The 27067-nt window shown below is 42.7% G+C and overlaps 1 protein-coding gene across 1 annotated transcript; it reads left to right on the top strand.

The window, feature by feature from the left end:
• Positions 1-633: 633 nt before the first annotated feature.
• limk2 (LIM domain kinase 2) lies at positions 634-26422 on the top strand. The gene is made up of 16 exons (XM_006640348.3): positions 634-1111; positions 2212-2308; positions 11758-11893; positions 14962-15071; positions 15926-16114; positions 16566-16671; positions 17744-17958; positions 19140-19326; positions 19422-19508; positions 19799-19930; positions 20735-20791; positions 21944-22009; positions 22924-23098; positions 23279-23334; positions 23973-24130; positions 24780-26422. The coding sequence occupies exons 1-16, from the start codon at positions 1096-1098 to the stop codon at positions 24976-24978; spliced, it is 1986 nt and encodes a 661-aa protein (XP_006640411.1). The 5' UTR covers positions 634-1095; the 3' UTR covers positions 24979-26422.
• Positions 26423-27067: the final 645 nt, after the last annotated feature.

Consider the following 27067-nt stretch of genomic DNA (forward strand, 5'->3'; position numbering starts at 1 on the left):
TTCCATTTTTGTGATAAATTTGTGAATTTGTTGCAGGTACACAAGGCAGGCTTCTTTTCATGCTCAGCATAATTAAATTGTGAAATCAACTAGATGTCAGTGTTGCTCTAAGAAAGCAAAAGTGGGCCTCATTAATTTCAGTTAAGGCATCCAAATAATCTCCAAACGACGTTAAAATGATAAATGTATTATTTGACACTTCTACTCTGCTAAGATTGATCTAATTGCAGATATAGGTATAAATCTGACTTTTCTTTTCAGCTTTTTAGTTTTCTAATCAAGAGGACAACAAAACGAACTAAAAAGGCTTAAGAGAGATTTGTGCGCTGAGAGCTACTCAACGCGCATTAAATGATATCAAAGGACAACAGCAACGTCCTCGATGCACAGTTTTAGCATTAAGTATTGTTTTTAACAGATGTCTCGGGTGGGTAGATTTGATAGCGAGACGCACATAAATCACAAAGATAAGCCCTTTAATCTGCTTCACCTGTTTGACTTTCACCTGTACGGAATAAAACACCAACATACGCCACTATGGCATTTTAAAAATGCGTCCGTAAATATTTTCACATTCACATTTTTGGGGGGTGGGTAACGTAACTGCACATCACAGGCGAAGGGTGAGGGTTTCATGATCGGCGGGCACCTCGATAGGTTTTCCCACGCCAATGATGAACTAATGCGGACGGCATTAAAGAAGCTATTCCGATGTGCTGCTGCTTGCGTGTCCCTGTCGGCAGACGGGTCTGACTGCAGCCCATTGAGTGACTGGAGAGGACTTTTTTTTTTTGGCTAAACTCCTGCCCCAGGTGTTGCTGTTTGATCCCTACCGGTCTCCGTACTGGAATTTCAAGTGCATGACGTCACTCCCGCTGCCAACAAGAAAGTTCGCAAGTCCTGGGCAGAACTTTTTTTTTCCCTCCCTTAGAGAAAGAGGGGGGATTTAACTCCAAATTCGCGGTGTCTCAACTACGGCTAAATAAAGTCTTACGTAACGCTCTCCTGTGTGCCTTTTTCTAATGATAAGCGTACGGCCAGCCCCAGGGAACCATGGTAATATAGGCAAAAGCAAAGTCAACGAGCAAGGTTTAGATGGAGGATCGGCAAGGTAAGTAGCTCATTTGAACTCACTTAGCAAAAGGGTTTATGATGCGACAAAGTTTACATTCTTATCTTTGCGGCATTTGCCAGTAAATCCTAGTTAAATTCGCAATATATATATATAATCTTCACTGTTGCCCCGTTTATAGTGGAGTTAAAGTTAGGGGGGAGCATTTTCAAATTCCAGTATTAGCGAACCTGTTGTAACCTGAATACCAGCCTGCGAACACGCAACTTTCAGGTTTGGTGAGAGCTCCTCCGGTCGCAATTATTGTGTTTAGTTTGGGTTTCTTTCATGTTTTTAATCCAGCAGCCCGAGTGAGGCGATATGCTAAATGTGTTGAGCACCAAAGCTCGGGAAAGTGAAATGTGTGTGTGTACATATATATGTGTGAATTTCTTTCAATACACCGCTGAACCCTTTCCCCTTGAAGGTTTGTATTGATTCCAGTCAAAAGTTTAACACTTAAATGCACACTTCTGTGTCTAGGTTATGAACAGCTGGTGGTTCATTTTTTTAGGAAGGTGTGAAATATTCTGGAAGTGTTGGTGCGCACATTTTAAAAGGCGACGACTGCTTCTCCCCAGCCTGCGGGAAAAAGTCACAGCTCAGTCTGCAGTCGCTCAATTTTGATCCCTGTGCGTGTATAAATTAGCTGGTATTTCATAGCTTTTCTGTCTAAAAATAACTTGGACAAAAAAAGTCCCCCTAACTCAAACCATACTTCGGCTATGATCGTTTGGACACAGATCAATCCCGTAGGGTTACATAATGACACTTTAATGGCTCCTTTTAAAGCTGTTTTGCTTTTCTATTCAGACTGTTTTATCTAAATAAATACCTTTTAATTTTGTAAAAGTGCAAAAAAAACTGTTACAATTATTAAAAAATGCAGGGTTTTTTTTAAGGAGCTCCTTTTAAGTTCCAAAATCAAGTAGCGCAGTAAATCGCTGATTTATGCTGCGCTAAAAGGTCGGGGAGGACGGTTGCTTTTGTTACGAGTTCTTAAAGAAAACCAGTCGCTGCTGTGGTGCAAGTGGATGTTTGTGCCGTCCAAATGCGATGTTTTTTTTTTCTCACGCCTCACGACACTGTCTGGTCCTCAGGTGACGAGTCTTACCGTTGTGTGGGGTGTGGAAGCAGGATTCTGGACACTTTCTACATCAAAGTTCTCCAAGACGTTTGGCACAACTCCTGCTTTCAGTAAGTGCAAGAAGCTGCTGTGCGCAATTGTGACTGATGTTAAAATGCGCCTGGCTTAAAACTCACTGTTTGTCCTGTGCAACTGCAGTCTTCATTTGATTTCACTTTGACCAGTGGTTCAGAGATGCACCTTGACGTTTTGTTTTTGTTACATTATGAGCTGTAGCAAATAAAATAGTTTTTTTCCGATATCTACGGCTTTCGCAGTTTTTTTTTACTGATTTTTATTATTATTGTGGCAAACCTAGTCATTTTCTTTAGCCGGGCTAAAGCATGCACTGAGCTTTTTTTAGCGCTAGACAGCATATAAAGTCGAAATGTATTTGTACTTATTATATAGGTACAATATGTATTTAAACCGATACCTTTCTTCACACGCCTGTTTCAGTTTTTGAGTCTTTAGAGACTTCTCAGTGTCGTCTTACCGTCTCTTTCCTATGTTGACTTTAAAGCAGGTGAGCTGTCAGTGGTAATAATGAATAATAATTGCTTACACTTATATAGCGCTTTTCTGGACACTCCACTCAAAGCGCTTTACAGGTAATGGGGATCCCCTCCACCACCACCAATGTGCAGCATCCACCTGGATGATGCGACGGCAGCCATAGTGCAACAGTACGCTCACCACACATCAGCTATCAGTGGGGAGGAGAGCAGAGTAATGTAGCCAATTCATAGAAGGGGATTATTAGGAGGCCATGATTGGTAAAGGCCAATTGGAAATTTGGCCAGGACACCGGGGTTACACCCCTACTCTTTTCGAGAAACACCCTGGGATTTTTAATGACCACAGAGAGTCAGGACCTCGGTTTTACGTCTCATCCGAAGGACGGCACCTGTTTACAGTATAGTGTCCCCATCACTATACTGGGGCATTAGGACCCACATGGACCACAGTGTGAGCACCCCCTGCTGGCCCCACTAACACCTCTTCCAGCAGCAACCTTAGTTTTTCCCAGGAGGTCTCCCATCCAGGTACCGACCAGGCTCACACCTGCCTAGCTTCAGTGGGTTGCCAGTTGTGAGTTGCAGGGTGATATGGCTGCTGGCTGTATGCTGTAGTCATACATCTCCAGGGATTTGAATAGGAATTAACTTCTAGGATCTGTCAGTATTGTAGACAGGCATGTGATGCACGAATTTTAACTGTTCGTACTTCGGTGAATTCAGTGTTGTTAAGTCCTGGGATCTGTAGAGTGCATTTCATCACACAGGATACCAAAGCACTTCTAACTATAAGAGGGGATCTGCTTGAGTGATGTCTGGCACCAGAGTCCCCCATGCAATGAAGATCAGAAGGAGGAGGTAGTAAGTGTCCCACCAGCTGAATTATTGGGATATTTACTCAGATCGGATTGTGCTGTTGTAGAGTGGAATTTAGCCAGGACTACAGGTGATCAGTGCCATGGGATCTTAATTAATGACCCAGTCAGTTTGACATCTAAAGGGACACTGCTGTAGGAGCTGCTTTTACTTCACATCTCCTTACTGGGAGACTGATGTGGAAATTCGGATCCAGAGGGGAGTCACCCACTCTCATCCCGATACTGGCTGGACCCAGCCTCGCTCAGCTTCTGAGATCTGATGAGATCAGGCTACGAGGTGGTAACGCTGTTGCCTTTTATGAAACATTTCAGCAGTGTGACTTTATAAAATGAGAATTGTTGCGATCAGACGTTACACAAAGGGCTGTCACTATTGTGAGTGTGTTTTGCAGCGTCGAGTTCTTTGTGCTGACTAATTCTGAGCCTTCTTGTGTGCATGCCAGTATGGGTGGGGAGAAGCCTTTTGTTATAATTGAGTTTTATTTGAACAGCTCACAGATTGCATACTTAAGAAAATACTGTACATAGTTGTTACTGTAGCTGTAAAGAGTCACGTAAGCAGGTATCCCGTTCTTAAGATCCTATTGCACAGGGGAAGTGTTTTTTAATAAAATATACATTTTGCTTTGCATAAATCCTTCCAAAACTTTACTTACAATTTGTTTTCTTAGAAGAAAATCCATGGTGGTTTATAGTATAGAAGAATGACAATGTCTAAGTGCCAGGAACAATAGGGCAGTTGCAGTAACGTAATTTAATAAAACCGTATTGGGGCTGGAACACACTGCATGAGCAATCCAAGTTCCATGCAAACTTGATGAAATGATGTCAAAACAGTATGCAGGTAGTATGCATACAGGGTAATAATGTAAACACCCTGTAGGTATATATGCTTTGTTTGAAGTGAGTAATCGTAATTAGCAGGTTGCGGTACCAGTTTGGCCGTTCAAGACTTGAGTGCAGTCCAGTGGTGTTCAGGGAGAGCAGAGTGCTGCTTGAACAGGTGAGTCTCGAGCAGACTCTGAAAGGAGGTCAGGCCCTGGGCAGTTCTGCTCTCGGTTCATGGGATTACCTAGGAACAAGGGTGGAGAAGGAAGGAGCTCAGCAGGTAGGAGGGGAGTGGTGATACGGACAGGAGGAGTGGAGAGAGAGGGAGCAGGTATCGGCAGAGATAAGGGACTGAAGACAGGGCAGGAGCAGAATGGTTGATAGAGCTGAAAGTGAGAACTAATATTTGAATTGGTTGCCCACAGCAATAGAGAACCAGGGAAGGCACTGTTCCTATAAAGATCAGATATACGGAACTCAAAGCATGTCTTGCGTTTTTAAAGGAAAACATTTCTTGCTCTTCGTTTTCAATGAATTGTCATTGGAACTTATTTTTATTTAAGTCCATGTGGTTTCACATGTATCTTATATATATATATAGTGTACTTATCTATCTAGTAATCTGTGTGCATAATTGAAGCAGCCAGTGTAAAGGTCCAGTGGACCCTGTAGAACTGTTTCTGGAGCGATTATGGATTTTGCTGAGCAAAGGGGGTTTGTATCTGTGGTTTCCATGAAAGCTCCACCTTCTTTCATACAGCACATTCGAAATAAAAGATATACTGCATATGTAAATACATCAAATTAAAATAGATTGCACATGAGAGGAGTAAGCAGGTTCGAGTGTGCTTAAGGAGATAGCTAAGAAAGGGAGGATCTTATTGTAAATGTCTTTCTTACAGCTGTTCCTACTGCTTGTTTTCAAATACCCGATTCTGGTTAAACTTATGGAATTACTTCATTCAAACTCTCAAAAAAGGGGGAGTGGGGTACGCTGGTAAAAGTTAAGAACAAGTCGTCCCATTTATTACGGTGACCTCTTGTACACCCCAAGTCTGTTTTTTTCTGTTTTGGCAGAAACGTAACTAAGGGTTTGGCTTGGCTCTCTGGCCCCCTACAAACACCCCACACACACACAAAGAGGATTTTGCTATGCCTCGGGAATCTGTGTGGGAGAGGGCTACACTTTGTACTCCAGCAGCTGCGGAGATCTACAGGTTTAATCATTTGTCGAGCAAAACCACAGAAGCGCTGGAAGCCCGCGGGGTCAGCCTGATTCCCCCTGCAGTTTGCCTGGGGTTCCTGTAAAAAGCATTATTATAAATGAAGAGGCGCCCCTCCCTCAAGCGAGTGTTTTCCAGTAGATGGCAGATGCTGTAATGGGATTTCCTTAGAAAAAATAACAGGTTGCGTTTTTAGTTTTTCATTGGTCATCAGTGTGGATAGTTTTCACTTTGGTAACCATGCCAGCAGGACTTTTTGACCCTCATCGTGCCGGAACTGAGGACAGTGTCCGATGACCTGAGGCTTTTACAATGAAATTTGACTTCTGACAGATCAACCGTAATAAAAAATAATTTCCACATGTAGGAGTTAAAAGGAAACAGTGACCACTTGTCAGCCTGTTGATGAGCTGCTGTTCGTGGGGTGTCAAGTATTGAGAAACTTGGTCAGCCAATGAGACATCCATGGAAAAAAAGCTAATTCTTTCGGCTTTTGGACAACAGTATGTTGAGTAAGAAATAGTGTTTTGTGGGAGGTATAATTGCAAGAACACATGGTTCACTTATTTTATAGTTGTATTTTGTTGATAGCGTCTGATACTCTGCCATTAATTCACGATCTGCGTTTTTGAAATGCATATGTTTGATCAGAGTTTAACACCTCTAAATTTCGTCTTGATAAAATCTTTGTCTTCCTGCCAACACAAGTGTCCTTATGTGACATTTGTGATGGCTCTGTGCAGCTGTAGGCTTCTTCCAGTGCAATGTAAACTATCCTTCAAGCACTGTATACATCTATATGTCAGTCAGCTTTTAAAAAAATCTTTTCAGCCTCGCTACTGTAGTGACTTCTTGCTAAATGCAGCACGGCTCAGAGTTTGTCCATTAGGTGCTTTATGAAAAACAGGTTTTTCCTGAATAGGATAAGTAGCATTTCCATCAAAATCAGGCTCCTGGAGGGAGGGGGAAATAAAATCCTGCTGTTAGCAGAAAACAGTTTTGGAGAGAGATGGCAATACTAAATCTCTGATTCTGCAGTCAAAATTCTGAACAATATGAGATTTGTATGAGGCGGAGAGAGAGCCACAAATGTTTTATGGGCTCTAGTCTTTTGGGGTTTTGCTTTGTTTCATTCGTCATCTACCTTGACTACTTCATTGTTGTTTCTAAGCTAAATTCTAGAATGGTGACGCGATGCTTTTCCAGTTTGCTGATGCCTACCAGTGTGTAGTTCACAAGTACGCTCCACAGCCCTGCTGCATTCCCAGACACAGATTCAGTGTTGTGGGCCCACAGCCTTGTAGACAAGCATAGGCCTGTGTGCGCCTTCTCTGGAAGCCCGGTCCACAACATCACTCTTTGAACTACGTATCATTTTAATAAAATAATATAAATATTCTTGTAATTGTTGAATAGTTATAGAGCTCTCTCGAGCACTGCATATGTCAAATTTTGTAGGAGGACTAAACGGGGTCACGTACATTCCTTACATATCCATTACTTATACAAGATACATTTTCTGTGTTTCTTACAGCTTTGCAGATGCTGTGTAAAATGCAGTTCACTTACTGTACAAATCATAAGCTCATAAGTTAAGCAAGATATTGTGCAAATGCATTCACATGTAAAATACTGTGTAGCCCTCTCCTTCTGATCAGCTCTTAATGCATTTAGTATTTTCAGAGTAGTAGCCGTGTAAAAAAAAATAGAAAAACATCAGAGAAACTTGTATTATAGATTTTTTTTTATTCTAATGTGAAATGCTCCTCCCTGGCTGGGTTTCAGCTGTGGTCGTCATCTTAATTTTATCCTACAAACGAGGCTGTCAGCAATTAGCAATTTGGAGCAGCAGAGAGCCTGGCTGGTTGTTGGGGGTATTACTGCAAGTCCTGCATAGTCTACAGACGTGTGACTGGACCAGCCTGCACTTTCCTGCAGTGTGGCTGCTTGCTGTTCTTCAAGCTTGAATGGACTTCTTTACTAAGCAGCAACAATGCAGTTCTTATCCCGTTTGTTACTCACGCCGAGGATGGCAGGAATTTAATTTCAGCACCATCGCTCAACAGCATGAGGAGAGGTACAGCTGTGTAAGGGGAGGATGGGAAATCACGCGCCCTCTCGGTTGCTCTTCCGACGTAAAAGCGAGTTACGGTATGTCGACGCAGTTTTGTGCCAGTCTCTTCTAAGGGGTCTGTGTAAATCATGCGTCTGTTTTCTCACCTGCATTTCACTTCCCGTCATACGTTCACTTGTCTTTAGAATACAAAAGGCTAAGTGAAAGTACAGCTTGTAAAACCAACTCTGCTGCTCCTTTTATTGCTTGAGATGATGGCATTCCTAACTAACATGCATGCAGTTCAAAGCTGACTGAAATTTATTACCTGTTAACGGAAACTGAACAGATGTTAAGTCTGTGCTCACGAAACTCGGATGGCTCGCTGCAGCCAATTGTACTGTGAGGGCTCCCTCAGGTGTATCTTAGAAGCACCCAATGTGCTTTGTTGGGTGCTGTTTTATCTGTACAGGATTAAATTCATTATGCACTGTTAAAATCTGGCACCCCATTTGACAAGGACAAGGTCCTGATTGTCTTCACATTTTTGCCACACATCAAAGAAGCACATTTCCTGCAGTGGTACCTGGTGGTTTGCTTACTAGATTAAGTACTGAAGTCGCTATACTGACATTGCTTAGACTAAAGCCAAAAAACTTCACTTTTCCTACTCAGCCACAGAAATAACGAGCATTGATTATATACAGTATGAGCTCTGTTTTCGTCTTCTCATTCAGCAGTTGTCTCTGTAGTATTTGAACAGCTGTGTTGCCTAAAAACCAAGGAAGAAGACCTCTTTTAGTTGTTAATGTAATTTCTTTACAAGTATAATTCAGTTACAATCAAATTCATTTAGTTTAGAGCTAATTTGGCACGTCCCCGGCAGCTACTCTAATGTGACTTATCACCGGTTTCTCTCAAGTCTGCGGACCTCTTTCTTATCAATCTAAAATGAGCGGAAGTAACTTTCAATTGCTTTCACATGACTTGGTTAGAAACTTGGCATCATTCTGTATAAATGTGTTTGTGAACTGCAGTAACTTTTTTTTTTTAAATACATATGTACTTTTCAACCTTGGGCAGAAGGAATTTGTGGTATTGTTTTTTTATTATTATTTTTACGGGGATAAGTGGGTGCAGTAAAGTCCGATAGTCTTTCGGTGAATCATCGATTCAGTATGCTCTCTAAAGTGTAATATAATGGAATTGGCATATTTGTTTTGGCTGATTAGCTGGGGGATCAGCTGTTCTGTCGATGCAGATATATCTCTGTGATCCCCCAAGCTTTGCAACAGCATTGATGCTTGCCAGTAACCAGTGGGGTGACTCATATTGCTGATGACCGAAAACCGAGAGTCACGGTATTCAGAAAAAGGGCTCTCAAGCAAAATGATGACCCTCTTCAGCATCTGTAGTGAAGTGTGTCTGATGTCTCTTAGGCTCTCTGAATGTTTAGCACCTACTGTGGTGTGAAGGACAAAAAACTCAGTATGAAAGTATGGTCAAGCATTTTCCATCCGCTTAGAAAAGCAAGGGTTGTTTGTATGACAGACGGAGAGTTATTTGGCTTTGCCTACCCAGTTTAAATAGCCAAATAGTGTCATTCAGAGCAAGTTCTTAGGTGATCTATTTCTCTTTGGCATCCTGCAGAGATTTCAGCATTTTGTTTTAATCGCTTTAATCGTGCAGGTTGCAGCCATTAAATGCCATGCAATTTCCCAACCCTCGTTAAAATGAAGGGAGTGGACTCTGAGAACCTGTAATTACTCCATGTTCTGTACAATGCTGGATTACAGCCTGTGTTGTTTTGATTGGCTTTGTTTTTCCCATTAAAAAGTCAAGGATGTTAATAAGCACTGTATCACAAGCACAGCATAACAAGGGGACAATGGTTCTACTTCCTGATAGTGCCTGAAAAAGCATTAAAAGAGCGAGCTTTTGTTAATACCGTCTGGTGGTTATAACTCAAAATAAGCCAATGCAAAGATTTAGGAATGGTAACTGCAAATGCATTTTCCATCTTCAAAATAATGTCTAACAGAAGACCACTAGTGTTTAAATGACAGGAAATTAAAGTGATTATGATCATTATGGGAAACTGAAAAGAACAGAGCACAGTTCAGTCAGAGCCCTGTAGTTATGAGGCAGGCCTGTGTTCCATATTAGCAGTAGTGTCAAGACCATACCAAATTCTACAACAGCATACTGTAGACGGTAAAGAAAGATATTTTAAACTTTGCACTTAGTCTAATTATTCCTTTTACTTCTCCAGTCTGTCATAAACACTACAATTAGACAATACTGTATCTCTTTATTTGACAATATTGAGGGTCCGTGTAGTTTTGCAAATGAATAAAGCACTCACTTATAGTTTATGTTCTTTGTAATGTCTTGGCGGCAACAGTTAAGTCTGTCTTTGACACTTTGCAATCTGAGTTTTCTAAAGATTAAGAAAGTTCTTTAGCCTTCTTTCTTTTGCCATACTGCATTGATGTTTAATGCAAATTTTCATTCATTTCCCGGAATAGCACGTTCATTCTCACTGCATGGATTAATTTCTGGTATTTGTGTTGTTTCTTTAATCATTTATATAAAGGCAGTTTGACATCTAGACATGAACTCCAGTATTCTTTGTTTCCGTTGTAAGTATTTTCGAGTGTTACGGCCGTGCAGAGCCTGTGGTTGTGAATATGATGTTTCATTCCCTGATGGTGTTTGCTCTCCTGAAACCAGAGGGGATCTTGTTTGTGTAACATCAGGGGTTATTAATGCTGGTCTTGGAAGCCCACACAGCTGGTTTTTGTTCCTGCCCAGCTCTCAATTACACAATTGAACCCTTAATTAACATAATAACAGGATTCGTTTGAATTGTTTGAGCTGGTTTCAGCTCTTAAACATGCTGGAGCTTGCCTGCTAACTGTTCCGTGTGAAATACAACATCAAATTCCAAACTTGTAAGTAGAAAAATAACAAATATTCAAATATCGCACGTATTCCAATCAAACTATTTTAGTTCCATTAACGCATCAATTAAGTGATTACGTTAATCAGGAATGAAAACCAGTAGGTGTGTGGGCCTACAGGACCAACACAGTTGGTCTGTTTCCACTGATTCTAGGTCTGTACTCTATGAGGATTTAAAATCTTCTAAGACCTGGAGTGAAGGTCACTGATCTAGCTACAAGCCGGCATAATAAATCGATCTACTCTAGCTGCACTGAGGTTTGGGAACTGAGTGCTGCCTGTCCTTTTCTCATGAATGCCTCTGTTTTTGAAAACGTTCTGCTCCTGTGCATGCGCAAGCCTTGCATTATTGTTCTGTGCTTTGCAAATCTCCCAAGCTTACTGCTGGGATCAAGCAAGTTATAACATGTAGGAAGACTGCTGCTCCATTGTATTAAAACAGGTAGAGCACTGTTTTATACAGGCCAGGAGAGGCATTCCTTGAGATTTAAGGAGGTTCGTGCGCAGTATCTCTGAATTATCTCTAGTCTGCCTGGAGGTGTAAATATAGTATGTTCTGTTCTGGGAAAACAGCCTTTTGATTTTTGTTTTTGAAGTCGTGCTGTGACTATTAAATAAACCACCACCTTTGTCTGCACGTTTTTAGAAAACTCTCTTGTTTTGAGCTGGAACAAAACACGATGATAAACATGACCTCATAAAATGGTCACCTTCCTGCTGCTGTGAGCCTACAAAGTTAAATTAGGACTGGGGTTTCAATTGCCTGCTTCAGTTCCATTTAAAACCCACTGAAGACTTGCACCTCTCTGAATTTGTATTCTTGCCCTAACTCCACACCTGCTAGTGCTAGTAATCAGTAACGGGTTGTCAAGTGCGATATTCTGAATCCAAGATGAGGATGATTATGAGGCGTTCAACATCATTACCAGCCTACATGTAGAATCTGCTTCAATTTTTGTTTTATAAAAAATTTAATGGCCTGTTTAGTTTGGAATTTCTTGAAGAGAAGGGCTTCTGGTCTTTTTCTTCTCATTTGTTGTCTGGTTCTGTCCTCAGGTGTTCAGAGTGCTGCGACCACTTGACTAACTGGTACTACGAGAAAGATGGCAAGCTGTACTGCCGCAAGCATTACTGGGAGAACTTCGGAGAGTCCTGTCATGGCTGCTCTCTGCTCATGACTGGCCCAGTCATGGTGAGTTCTCGGGGACATTCCACCAAAGTTCACAGAATGTGAGGTGTGCAAGTATTGGATTGTTTTGCAGGTGCAGAGTTGTATACTGTGAGTTTTTAGGATTCATGAGAAATCACTTATCTTATGTTGATTTTTTTTTTAATTCTCCTCTCATCATGTATATATTATGCAGTTATCGGCACTACTAAGCTGAGTGTCCATAGCAGGTCACTCTGAGAGCTCAGCATGCAATTCCTTCCTTTGGCAGAGACAGCGCTCCTATCTGTTAGGATTGGAAGTAGAATATAGTATATCTTTCACCTTGCTATTCTAACCAGAGGACTCTTCTTCATCAGGAGCCTCATGAGTGATTGTCAAGTGCTTTTCAGCTCAGGAGCACATCAGACCAGTGTGGTTATCTGGCCTGGCTTCGCTAGCCAAGACCATGGTCGAAACGTACTGCAGTCAGTGCTCAAATTTCCAGTCTTCTCGCCACATGGCCCAGCTTTTATTTAAAGAGAAAAAAGAGGTTTGGATAGTTTCCTTTTCCAGGTCTGCAGAGTATGGAAATCATTTCCGCCGCATAGTAACAGGATTTTAGGCTCTTAGTGAAAAATGGCACGAGTGTCTGTTATTAAGGGTATATTAGGAGCCGGCACATTTTAGTTTGCTTGGTCAAATCGATATTTATTCTGCAACATCACATATGACCTCATAATAAAACAATTAATTGTATGGAAAGCGCAGCAACACAGGGATAGGCTGTGGTCTTTCTGTCACTGCAAGAGTATGCAGTAACATGAAGCTGCATTTTAATATGGGAGCTGTCAACATCAATGGCCAATAAAATAGTTTTTGGTCACCAAATAACTGGTATGTCAATCTGCCATTGGCTCGTTGACTTTTTTGTTTAGATCTTTCAAAGGCTTTTGTAAAAATACTGCAATGTCAATAAGAAAACTGAGTTATAAACCTCTCTATTTTTGGCTGCTCATGTGTGTAGTTTTGCCAGATATTTTTGGCAGATTTCTATCGTAATCCGTGACATTTTAAGTTAAGTGGATTTCAGGGAGATTGTATGGACTAGCTGCCTGAAGCTGTTGATAGTGCAGTCATTAAGCACAGTTATAAGACTTTTGTTTGTTTGCCTCATGAAAAGGCTGTTGCATACGCTGTATAAACATTCAGGTGAACAGTTTGTAGTGGCTTAACTAAATTCATTTGCAGGCTAGAAAAGATCCTTTTGGACATTTTTCTGGTGTTATATCACGAATGTGCGATGTACGAGTTCCTTTACCTTGATGATACAGACATCATGAGGCTAATATTGCTGCTCTCCCATTGTCAGATTGTCTCAGCTGTTCTGCAGTGCAGAGTTCCAGAAACTGGCCCTTCTGGATATCTTCTAAATTAGCACCTAATGAGAGAGACATTCGTCTAATACTTTATGCCTTTGAACATTTGCAGCACCGCATTAACGTTTATTATTGTGTTGCTAATAAGCACTTATTTGACAGCAGAATTTGAAATGGTAAATAGTAATTGTGGTGAATTAGTGCAAATGCCTGTTTCTCATTCCATAAAAAGATAGAGACTTGAAACCCCAGATTGACCCTGTGGAATGAGTTAGAAAGCTTTTTTTAGTCAGGAGGTGCTTTGAGAAACTAACCTGACTCAGATGGAAAGGTTAGGGTGATTCTGCTCTCAAAGTATTGATCACTGTTGTTTGAGTAGGTACAATAGATTCTCCAAATGTCTTTTCTGCTAGACATATGCAGAATTAACTTTTTCTGCTGTCTGTGCAGTTGTTGAAGAGTATTATGCTGAGTGCAGTCTGCATGCTCTCTTGTTTTGTGCACAAGAGTGGTTTATGGGGCCTGAGGTGTGATATACATTCCACAGGAATGATGGAAAATGGAAATGTTACAGGGGTACTGAACAAGTATGTGTTACATCAGAGCACATCTGCTGTGCGAGTAGAATTCATATGCAGGAGCACTGATTCACAGGTAATCTAGAAGAGCAGAGAAAACCCACTTCAAAGACTCAGAGACAGACATGAACAAATCTGGCCTCTTTCATTAAAGCCATTCATCAAGCAAGTTCAATTTGCTGAGGCCTTAGTTAAGATGAAACAAATTGCATTTGAGTGAAGACATTTTTTAGGACTTGCTTATTTCGATCAGTACTGCCAATTTAAAGTTTGATGAAATAAAAAAAATGTAGGTAAAACATGTCACTATTACAAGCTGTTGCTTTTAACAAACCTCTGAAATAGTGATGCTTACATTATGGAAAAACAATTGAAGTGGGGAGTATTGTCATTTCCATTATGTAATAATGAAATAATAAGGGGGATAGTGATTCAGTAGGAGTCCTAAAGTATATGTTTGTAGACATCTCATACACAAATCGTATTTCTGCTTTTCCAGTCAAGCTTGGCATCTCTTTAAGGCATGTTTCAAAAAGGTATCCTTAGCCTAAGAACCAGGCAGCTTTGCAGCTTGAGAATGTTAAAGAAAGGTTTTGCTGTTGTTGTCTGGTATGTTAAAGGAGTGTCTGTCTAGATATTGTCAGTAACCTATGCGTATTTTTGAAGCACCCCGCCGAGGTGAGATCATTTACATTTGCTTTTGTAGTCCTTGGCTGCAGACGTTATCGGGATAGAATTTTGTTTTCCTTCCACACTACCTTTGATATCTGGTTCTTCTTGGGTGGAAAACAGTAATTTTATCTTGAGGGTTTTGCCCACGTTCAGCACACAAAAAAAGACCTGGATCCCTCAGGAGATGAAGGGAGGTGCATGTGCCGTAATTTCCAGTCGGGTGAGCAATGAGATGACAGTATGAGAAAATGAAAGGCAGGGCAGGTCCCAGGAAGCAGGGGGGTGTTTTCCTGAGGCCTGATTACCCAAACAAGTGCAGTGCTCCTACCTGCGCAGGCTGTGGCTGCTCCTGTCGCACACAGTCTCCTGGGAAGGGCAGCTACGCAGTAGAATTGGGGTTTGAAATGTCTTCTCACGGAACCTTGCTCTGAAACCCTGTCCGACCCCCTCGACGCCTGTTTTTCTCTTTCCGCTGTGTGCTCAGGCGGCTGGAGAGTACAAATACCATCCCGAGTGCTTCGTCTGTTTGAGCTGCAAGGTGGTGATTGAGGAGCGAGACACGTACGCTCTTGTAGAGCGCTCCAAACTGTACTGGTAAGTGGACCCAAGGACTGGGGGGGGGGGGGGGGTCTGCTCGGAAACGTCTGCGGGCGGGGTAGGGGCGATTGTGCTTGTGGGGCAGTGCCAGCAGGAACGCGGGTGGTGGCTAGCGATAGCCCTTTGAAAGCAGCACCGCCGTTACATTGTTCAGAAGCATGCAAGAAAGGATACAGACGAGACAAGGCCATTCAGCCTGTGTGACCCGTTGGGTAGTTGACAGCTAATTGATCTGAGGACCTCCTCCAGCTGGTCCTTGAGAGAGCAGCTTCAGCTGATCTGCTGAGATGGTTTGGTAGCCTGGCCCATCCTCCCACCAGCCTTTGTTTAAAGCCATGATAGTATCCACTTCAAGAATGCGAAAGTGCTGTGGTCATATTCGGAAAATGGAATACCCAACTAGGCAGGGATTTTAGTCCTGGAGTCTTGTGCTTGAGAACTCCTGGCTGCGCCGATACTGATGACTGAAGGTTGACGACACCCTGCCATGTGTTCATTTTCAGCTACTGCCAGTATATGAAACCTATAATTCATGAACCTACTGTGTTAAATACAATACAGCGCAGACAGGATGTCAGAGCTGCATTGTGTGGGAGACCTTGGCAGTGTCCGTCCAGGATTGTAGTTTTGTATATGACTGTTAAGTAGCTCTGTGCACTGGGGACCTTACAAGTTCTCTGGCACCACCAGTGAATATTTTATTTCCTGGGGTGTGTGTGGACATTTACACATCAGCAGGTCCTGTCTGCAGCTGTTTTGCCAGCACTTCCTGTCTTTTGCATAATAAAGGCCTGTTTCGCACTCGGGCAGGGCGCCCCGTGACAGTTTCCCCCCTCTGTCCTCCTTCGCAGCGGGACGTGTCACCAGCAGATTGTTCTGACACCCGTGCTCGAGAAACGCTCCTCCGTCTTGGCCTGCGATTCGTTGCCTCACACCGTCACCCTGATCTCCGTGCCAGCGGCCACCAACGGGAAGAGGGGACTCTCTGTGTCCGTGATCGGAGACTGTTCAGGTGGCACCACCAGTGTACAAGTCAAAGAGTGAGTTTCCCTGAGGAGTGGACATGGGGAAAAACAACTGCACATAGACTAGGCTGCGGCAAAGTAGGATCCTTCTGTGTGTTTACATGATGACATCATAAGCTGTGTGCATTAACTTCCAGTTGATTCCTCAAGGCTATGTGCTGTTTACAGACTGTAGATTTTCTATAGTTTTAATAAAGCATTTAATAACAGTAAAACACGCTCACTGCATGTGCTGACAGAAATCCACATCTCTGTAGAACTTTTTGTTGAAAGCAATTTCAAAATACCAAAAAAACAAACATTGTTTTCATCATGTCTTAAAAATAAATCTCAGTGAGTTCAAGGGACTGTAATTGAGTGTTTCAGCCAGTAATACTAGTGTTAATTCAGCTGTTTAAAGGGATGCATGCTGACTCATATGCAGTAGATTTTCTGATTTCTTTACTGTTTCTTCAAACTGCTTCAGAGTTCTCGGAATGCACATTAGTCCAGAAGTTAGGAATGCCATCCACGCCGGTGACAGGATTTTGGAGATCAATGGAGTCCCAGTGGGAACGCTGATGGAAGAAGAGGTAAATTTCTGCAGGACAATCCAGAGAAAACATTTTCAAAAGGAAAATTTTTGCACATCAGTATTTAGCGGTGCAGATGTGAAAAGCACAAGGAAATGAGTTTCTAAACATTTTGTAATTGATTGCAGATCAACAGGTTACCCAGAGCTTTGGTTGGTTATAATCATAGCCAGTGTTGCCCCTTTGAACCCTCATGTCTGGTCCAATGTGTCACCATAAATTTTCACCACTGAACCCAAGAGACAGAAAAGGCTTTGTTAGGAGCTTGGCTGTTATGTATCTCAGAGTGGCAAATTAATTCCCGGATTTATTTATAATCGATCACGTTCGTCCATAAATTAGCTGTTACTGCTTAGAGGCCTGTATAGGAACCCTACAGCCTTTTTAATCACCTTCTGCAGTTTGGTACTGTGAGAGGAAAACTGTTTTTCCCCCTGAGCTTAAGTACATTTCCAAGAAAATTGAAGTGTTCACAGTTGAAGAAAGTACCTTGGTTGCTAAGCTTCATTGTAATGGACATTTAGTAGCTCGATGCTTGTTTTGTCCATTAACAAGACGTTCCTAAGGCTCTTAAGTGAAAGATGGGTGTGGTGTCCTGTGTTTTGTGAATATCTTGGTTACAAAGACATTCTTTTTGCATTCCATTTGAACTCGATAATAGCAACGAAAATTATGTCCAACCAGAGAGAGTGATGAGCTTCTTTTGAAGTATTGCTTTTTAAGATGCGGTTTTACCTGCATCAGTGCTGGCCTATAAAATCTACACCTGAACAGGTTTTCTGCATCTCTTTTAATACCTTATTTGTTAAAGACCTGGAAGGAGAATGCCCAAGCGATCAGTTAAGTCGGGAGTTGTGAAGTTGGCCTTACCAAGCTGCAGGTTGAAAGTGACTCTCGAACAGCCATTCCTCAAAACAAAAATCTCTTCTTCAATTGAAGTAACTCAGCAGCTGGAAGTCTGCAGTTAAAGAGTTAAAGGTCACTGGAAGGTCTGCAGCACTGTGGATCTTCTTGGCCTAACCTGCAGTCTTTTCAAGTTGCTCTTCTTGTGGTTTCTGGGGTGTGTGTGTAGGTGGAAGACCTAATTCAGAGGACGAACCAGACCCTCCAGCTCGTGATCGAGTATGATCCGGTCAGGCAGCGGCTCGACCGGCTCAGGCTGGGCTCTCCTCGTAGCCGTCTGAGAGTTCCCGGTGCTTCCCGACTGCGGCTGCCCTCCCCCGCGGATCCGGTGCTGGAGAGCAGGGAGACCCTGGAGGACAGCACACTGAAAAGGAGGTCCCTGAGGTACAGGAAAGGACAGGGTGGACTGTTTGTGATTGTGAGGGGTATAAAATTCCACTTAAATGAAACTTGGATTTGGACAGAAATAAAAACTCGCTGGGGAAAAATAGAACTATGTGGTTTGTGAGGTCAGTCGCAACACGGCAGCCTCAGATGTGTCATGTGGAGAGAATCTCCTGGTGAATTAAAAAAGGTTTTGCGAGAGATGTCAAGGTGTGTAATTCATTGACAATGGCACATTCCAGATTGGTTTAATCATGTTAGCCTTGAAAACAAAAACAAAGAACTAGCCTCAAAATTCTTGGGATTCCCCTGAGCATTGTCATTGATCTTCCCAAGGTGAAAGGTTTTACCCAGATAAAGGGCATTCTGGAGCCATAAAATACTTCAGTTTCAGTTTGACTTCTTTCCTTTACTGGCAGTTGTTTTTTGCCAACACTGACAGTTTCAGAATTGACAATTTTGTGTTTTATCCCATTAGTGTTCTCACACTATCCTAGGGGCATTCTGGGCACAGGTGACCCACACTCAAACCTCTGATGATCATCTTCCTTTGCCCGTTGAGGTTTTCAGGAGGCCCTAGTTAACATCCCATTAATGTTCACAATCAAGTAACTTGTCCCCGAGTATCAAGTACAGTTAAAAATACATGTGGGCTTCCTCCTAAAATAACTCATCGTTTCGAGTAACTGAATCTCGTATAGCAGGGGTTGGCAACCTTTTAGAGGGTACATGCCAAGAGGTAGCTCGTACACTTGTTTTAAATGATTTGCATGTTCTTGATATTTTTTTATGTCAATGATGGCTCAAGTTCAAACATTTTCAGCGAAAATTTACTGTGGCGTGGCCACCAAAAGCTTTCAGTGGGTAGCATGTTGTGCATGCTTTTTTTTAGACTTCGTGTTAGAACATCGTTCTGATCATTTGTTACTTAATTTCTTGGTGGCTTATTAGACTTTTTACTGCACATGCTGTTAAAGATCCCTCTGCAAGACAATAACGGCACACGTGCCTCAGCTTACCAGCCTCTATCTTAGAGATCTTAAGCTCCACAATTACAGGTGTCCAAGTAATTTCTTTAAGGGATCTTTTATAGACCAACGTAGTCATGCTTTTCATTCAATAATGGCTATTTCGTGCTTCACTCGGTATTCCATTTACAGCTGTTCTCCCACTTGTTCTAGGCGCAGTAACAGTATTTGTAAATCCCCTGGCCCTGCATCTCCCAAGGAGTACCCCGGTCTGTTTCGGGACATCAGCCGCTCCGAATCCCTGCGTTCCTCCACCAGCTGCTCCCACCGAATATTCCGGCCCTGCGACCTCATCCACGGCGAAGTGCTGGGAAAGGGCTTCTTCGGACAGGCCATCAAGGTCAGCTACAGCTGCAGCGTTCGCCATTTCCACATGGCATTTCCCTCCTCTCCGGCTAGTCCTGGTGGGTTAACCTGGCTGGTGTCTCCTTTCAGGTTACACATAAGGCAACCGGAGAGGTGATGGTAATGAAGGAGTTAATTCGTTGTGATGAGGAAACCCAGAAAACCTTCCTGAAGGAGGTGAGTTCTTCTGACCCTGCCAAGCCCAAGCAGGACTTTTTTAAATGTGGACTTTCTTCTGCCTTTAAGACCGAGGGTTCACAAGTAAAAAGTAGCCAGTATCTATAATAGGATTTTTAGACCTTGTGTTATTTTAGTAGTAAGTGTGCAAATCTTTAGGAGTCTTTTTTTTGCAAAAGTTTTTCTTCATTTGACTGAATAGATTGGATCTTGGCGTGTGTGGACAGACGATGTTCTAACAAACATGGAGGAACAAGCTTAGACAAATTCTCCTTTGTCTCTTCCCCCAGGTGAAAGTTATGCGGAGTTTGGAACACCCTAACGTCTTAAAGTTTATTGGAGTGCTATATAAGGACAAAAGATTGAATTTAATAACGGAGTTTATAGAGGGGGGGACGCTCAAGGATTTCATCAGAGACATGGTATGTACAGAAGATAATTTGTTGTCATGCTCCCTCTCACCAGAATAGTACCCTTTTTCACTTTCCAGGATAAATACAGTAGTTTTACAGTAAGGATAGTTTCTGCTTAGTAGGTCACCTCCAAAACATTCTGCATAAATTGGAGCTTAAGGGCTAGGGATTGTCTGTATACTCAATGGGAGAGGACACCTAACAAGACAATGCAGTAAAACCTGTTCCAATACAATACACAGTTTAGAAAGATCCTCCCCCAATCTATCAGATTGCTAATGTTTTGTGGATACCAATGCAGTGTCATGCAAATGTAGAACACTCATACAGTCCTACGTTATCTCAAGCAATCATTTGCACATTGTATAGCTGCGACTATTCTCCTCTTACCCTACATGTGTTTGTAAAATCTGTGAAATGTAAATGTAAAGAAAACATTGCCATTAACTGGACATTCAAGACAGGCTGGGTCATCTCTGCTCCTGGAGCTGAAATAACCGATCTTGTAGGTCTCGTTAAGTTTGTAAATTGGTCCAGTTAACCCAGTAATAAGTCAATTTGTTCTTAGCCGAGCTGGACAGAGAGCCTGTAGGCTCATTGTCCTCCAGGACAGGAGCTGGGCCACCCTTGTGTAGGCTGTTGTGAAATGACAGTAGTTGATAGCTGTGCCTGTGTCTGGAATTTTGTGTTTACGGGGGCTGAAGTAACACCCATTTCCTCCAGAGGTGGAGTTTATCTTGGGAAAGATTTGGAAGATGAAAGAAACCCCTTTCAATTCTCAAGTTTGTTTTTTCCCCCCCTTTAAAATGACAGGATCCGTTCCCATGGGAGCAGAGAGTTAGTTTCGCCAAAGGCATCGCTTCTGGGATGGTTAGTATTGTGCCTTTTTTTGTGTTGCACTTTGGACATCCTTTTTAAACTCATAACCTGACAGGATTGTAATGTTTTTTGTTATTCTGTAAGGGATTGACAGTGGAGCTACTAATATTGCAGTAGGTTGCACAGCATTTTTTTTTTTAAATTCACGACTTTAATAATGCCTAAAAATTTACAAAGAAATAATTGCTTTGCTGCACTCAACATAATATGAAGTTTTACATTAAATTAAGACTTCTAAGCCTCAGTGCCCAGTTTTAATTTGCTAGTCTGTTTTGGAATATTTGTAAAGTACTAGAAATTTCCTGTGTTTTTTTTTTACTTTACTCTCAAGTATCTCATCTTATTCGCACACCAAAGAGCCAGTGGAGTGTGAACACTGCAGCATGGCCTGGAAAGCTCTGCTGGTCTCCAAGGAAACACACTTCATCTTGATAGCCATGTTGTACTCGGTGTTTATTCATCTGTTGGGCTACACTGGCTGCTTTCAGCACAAGACGGGCACGGTCTTCATGTTGAAGTGCTTCGGCAGGAGCTACATGATGGACTTTCAGTGCAAAGGACAAATGTTTGCATTTCCAAACGGAAAACAGATTAGGGGTTTGATGTGTCACACCCCATCCCTCTGAACTGCTCCGTTATAAACCTTTGAGATGTCTTTTTCTCAGATGTGGTGCTGATGAAACTGCTCGCTTTCTCCTTTTGGTGTCATAGCTTCTGATGCAGACACTATCAGGTGAACTGTCATCCTGCTGCAACATAGCAGTGCTCCTGCAGTGTCCAGACATCCATTTACTACCCGCTTTGTCCAGTTCAGGGTCACAGGGGAGCCAGTCCCAGCAAGCAGCGGCACGAGGCGGGGTACATCCTGGAGGGGACACCTGTCCATCACAGGGCAGACACGGACACGCACACACTCACACCTAGGGTCAATTTCTCCAGGACAAGTCTTTGGACTGCGGGAGGAATCCGGAGCACTCGGAAGATACCCCCAGCAACCTGGGGAGGACATATAAATTCCATGCAGACAGTGACCATCCTGCAGTGTCACGGTTATTAAATTTCACCTGGCAGTAATTGGACCGAGAGAATGTTTTGGGATCGGGAAGCCTTTTTGTGTTCACTTGTTGTCATTGTTTGTTACAGGCTTATCTGCACTCAATGAGCATTATCCACAGAGACCTGAACTCGCACAACTGCCTGGTCAAGCTGGTAGGTCCCTCAGGGGCTTCCTGCCCTGTCTTGTGTTGGGGATTTCTGGGTGAAGGACAAGGAAATCCTTTATGGAATTTGCCACATGTTTTTAAAACGTTTTGTTTTTGAGGCACGAGGAAGTAAGGTAGTGAACATTTAGAATGCAAGATGCCAAAAAGATCCCGATACCGAAAGAGAACAGCCATAAGAATATGTAAATAGGATGAGCTGAAAAAAGAGAAGTGGTTTAAAACAGGATTCCCTTGCTGAGTGCCCATTGCACCATAGCATAGACAAACACACAGGAATCCCGGAAATGTATTTATGAACAGAAATGAAATTATTATTCCTCCTTTCGCTCATATAGCACTTTTCTGGACACTCCACTCAAAGTGCTTTACAGGTAATGGGGATCCCCTCCACCACCACCAGTGTGCAGCCCCACCTAGATGATGTGACGGCAGCCATAGTGCTCCAGTACGCTCACCACACACCAGCTCTCAGGGGGGAGGAGAGTAGAGTGATGAAGCCAGTTCAGAGATGGGGATTATTAGGAGGCCATAATTAGTAAAGGCCAATGGGAATTTGCCCTTTTTTTACAGTATAGTGTCCCCGTCACTATACTGGGGCACAAGGACCCACACAGACTGTAGGGTGAGCGCCCCCTATTGGTCCCACTATCACCACTTCCAGTAGTTATCTTAGCTTTCCCAGGAGGTCGCCCCTCCAGTTACTTCTGAGCTTCAGTAGGCTTCAGTTGTGAGTTGCAGAGAGATTTGGCAAATTAAATTGCTTCTACTGTTTTTTGTGTGATACTTTTTCCTCGATGTCTAGGCGTGTTTTTCAGCGCGACAATCCGCCGTCTCAGCAGGCGTGGTCCAAGTTCAAAAATCTCAATGACGGCCTCTTTTTTTTTTCGTCCTCCCGCTCAGGACAACACCGTGGTGGTGGCGGACTTCGGCCTTTCCCGTCTGATCGTGGAGGAAAAGAGCCGGGCTCCTCCGGAGAAGCAGTCGGCGAAGAAGCGGACGTTCAGGCGGATCGATCGCAAGAAGCGCTACACCGTGGTGGGGAACCCATACTGGATGGCGCCGGAGATGCTGAACGGTGAGCGGCAAGGCTTTCATTTCTCGCTCCGTCACGTTTGTTTGATGGCCGCGCTCTTCCTGGGTCGTCATAAAGGTTGGTTATGGACCAGCAGTCTTGGAATGGCCCAGTGTTTTCTTTTTCTCTGCCATCTTGGAACTTAACTTTGGACTTTTTTTTTCTCTTGACGCTGTTTTTCAGGTAAACGATATGACGAGAGGGTGGATATTTTCTCTTTTGGGATCGTGCTCTGCGAGGTATGACCCAGATTTCTACGTCTTATTTTGACTATAGGTCTTTCTCAGTTTAATGTTTGCAGCAGTGCAGTAGGCACTGGATCACAGTTTGAAACAGTGTCAGGAATTAATCCATTTCTTTAATAAATACAAGAGTTTTATTATGTTCAATAAATATTAAACCTGTGTGGTATTTGTCAAGGATGTCTTTTCAGCTTGTATTAAACTAACAAATCTTGTGCGTTCTACCAGGGATTACTTGTATATCTTGCACATTCCCATAAGTCTGAATGTGCTATATGTACACAGATTATTCCTCCCTTGGGATATTTTAAATTGTGTCCTACAGCTTTCAGAAAAATGTCTCACCCTAGCCCCACAGGTGCTTTGCGGATGGCTTTCGGATGAAACCGATGTACAACATGCTGAAGTGTTTCAGTAATTCCTGTCAGATGCCTTTGTGACCCCAAATGTGACCAGCAGTCCCCGTTGGTTTCATCACTACGAATATTTTCATTGCTGAGGGGCTATTAGCATCCACAGAGTGGCTGGCGGCTCAGTGCAACCATGACAGATTAATTCAAGAAACTCTTAACTCCAGAGCACGGAAGTTTCTAAATGTATGGAGGTAATGACACGCGCAAATATCCTGTTTTAAGATTATTGGGCAGGTGTATGCTGACCCAGAATGCCTGCCCAGAACTTTGGATTTTGGACTCAATGTGAGGAAGTTCCTGGAGAAGTTTCTTCCTGAGGATTGCCCCTCGGCCTTCTTCCCACTGGCTGTAGCTTGCTGTGATCTCGTGCCTGAAAACAGGTGGGTTTCTCTCTTCGTGGCGGAGTTATTTCTGCGTTGCACTCTTCCCTGTGTGGAGAGAAATACGGTCCTGAATGATTCTAGCTTCTTGCCAGCATGGCTCGGAACCGCAGGTTTAAAATCTAAATACTTTTCTCACAGGCAAAACAGTCACTTCTTCCCTTTATAGGCGATGTTTGTTATGGCTGCTGTCTTAACGTATTTAAGCCATAGCCTCTTCTTAATTTTCAGTAAGATCAAGGACTGATTATTCAGATGACACCGTTGTTCTTTTGCTGCCATTTATTGCCACTGATGTCTGGAGGAATATCTTAGCAGGATTGTGGGAACTGTAATGGAAGTGTGGAGGAGCTCTGTACACTGTGAGAGTGTGGGTTAAGGGCTTGGGCACATGCCTTGACAGCAAACCCCCAAGTGCTTAATGTGGGCAAAACCTAAAACCCTGGCCCACTGACACCAGCCATCTTCACTGCTCGATAAACCACAAATGTAGAGGAAAACGAACCAGAGGTCTTCTCCGGCTTTCCAGAGAGACGCGTGTGGAATCCAATTGCCTTCTCTCGCTCCCTGTTTTGTTTTGGACCCAAGCGCTGCTGATTACTTTTCCATGACCGAACCGTTGTGCTCCTCTGCCAACCCTCTCGCGCAGGCCCACCTTCGAGAAGCTGGTGGACTGCTTCGACGCGCTGGCCCTGAACCTGGAGCTGGGCATCCCCCTGCCAGCCGAGCTGGAGGTGCTGCACCACCACCTGTGTGGAGCGCACAGCCCCGTGGGAGCGGACCTGCCGGGGAGCGGGCCCCCGGTTCGGCACCCGGCCAGCGCCAGCCTGGGCGAGAACGGGTCCTAGCTGCCGCCCGCGCCTCTCGGGTTCCGCACGTCGGGGCGCACCGCCCTCCCTGTGAGAGGCCTGCGGAAAAAACGCCCGGCCCAGACTCCATACCAAGTGTCCGTAAGTCCGATGAAATCCCGAGTGTGATAGATTTCTTCAAATGTAGCGTTTTAACAAAAATGTGTAGCCGTTGAGCGATACTGGACTGTTGAAAACGCCGAGGCCAATGAGCATTTCAAGAGCGGCAAGCTGTCTTCTGCGTGATGTACGATTTAATGCACAAGCAGTGTCTCAAATAGCTGCATCTATTAGACAAAACTTAAACGGGACAAACAGTACACTACATTCCTCATTCTGGATTCTGATGCCAGAGAAAACAAATGATTTTCTCTTTAATTCCATCTGTGGGATATTTGACCTGACTTTCAAAGCTTTGATGTGTAAAAGCTTGATTTTTTTTTTCTTTGTGAAGATTTCAGTCTGTTTACTATGTGCCGGACATGCGCTGTCTTAGCTTAGCATAGTGTGATTCCTCCATCACCGTTCATCAGTCTGGTAAAATCTAACTGCTGTTAAGTGCTGCAGTCATGTACACAATATTAAACTTTAACTGAGTTTCCATTGACCATTTAGAAAGATGACCTATTAGAACAGAGCTCAGCAGCAATGGATAAGACTTTCAAGTCAGACAGCTACAGCAAAACAAATCTTTAGGGGAAAAAACTGTAAAAAATTACATTCAGTGCTAACGTAGTATATTACATAATATTATAAGACTACCTGAATGGCACTGTTAACTTATCACTTTTGTAAGATTTCCTTATTTTGAATCTGCTCAGCTTTTTCGGATTGTATTGTATTTCAAAGATGCATAGAATTCAGTCAGTGCTACCAATATTTGGGAGCACTAAGATGGACCGTAAATTTCATCCAGCCCCTGTCTTGGAAGCAGCAATCTGCTGAATCAAAAAAGGTACGATATCCCCCTTTCGGACACTACTTAGAACGAAGATTAGCACAAATGTGTTAACGAGACAGTTTCACGGTTGAAATTTTGAATGTATAGTGATTGTTTTTTTTTAATGAGACACTCTCATGCGTAACTTAAAATCACAGCCACAGTTCATTCCTAAAAATGATTTGTACAAAAAACTGGATTTATTTTTTTTAAGAGGACTGTAAAATAGAAATATATATATATATGAGTGTTTATATATTCTTTTTTTTGGCCAGGGAGCATGTTACTGATCTTTTTTTTAACGTGCTTTCAAGAAATAAAAACCATTAGACTGCAGAATGTGAAATAATGTGTAAGAGGTTGTGAAATCTGATTTTGATTTGTAATTTTTCTAAGGTACTGACTTGTAAAGAAAGTGTAACCACTACAATATGTAGGATGATAGTGTTGTCCTTGCTAAAGGAGGTGTTGCAATGGAATAAACAATGAAAGTGTTCTGAAACACATCTGAATCTGTGACCTCACTGGGGGATGTATTATTTGAAGGACTAACTAGGGTGCAAGTGAACTGTAGATTAAGTCTTGTAACTGGTCAAGTAGATTCTGACTTGATGAAGGGGTCACCTCTGACCAGGTATCCTGACGGCCTTGTGCTGTGCGAAGGTGGCATTTTCTGTTCCCTTTGAAACGAGCAATGTCTTGCTTGAGCAGAACTTCTAGCTTCTTCAGAAATGCCTTAGTGTGACTCAGCTCCTTACCACAAGGGGGGGCTCATGTTGCAGAGATTAACTACAGTGTGTATGTTGCTCAGCTAAAAAATCAAATGTTATTTGTTTTTCTTATAAAAACCTTTGAAAATAATTTTGGCAAATCAAAGATGGTCTTAACAAGACTTAAATAACAGTTTTTATGTTGTGCAATTGTTCTGTACCGATCATAGGAGATCCACATCACCTGGTTCATTTTGGATCAGAGCCTTGTTAGGGTCCAAGGAGGTAACGTACTGGTAATGATGCAAAAGAGGCAGATGACTATTTTTGAAACCTCTAACCAAGCTGTCTAATTTGATGAGAAAAATTGCCATAAGTAGACTACTTACCATGTTGTGGATCACCCAGTACAAAATGGGGTTCAAGTCTACTTAAAGTT

This window comes from Lepisosteus oculatus, chromosome 22, assembly GCF_040954835.1.
Source record: "Lepisosteus oculatus isolate fLepOcu1 chromosome 22, fLepOcu1.hap2, whole genome shotgun sequence".
Lineage (NCBI taxonomy): Eukaryota > Metazoa > Chordata > Actinopteri > Semionotiformes > Lepisosteidae > Lepisosteus > Lepisosteus oculatus.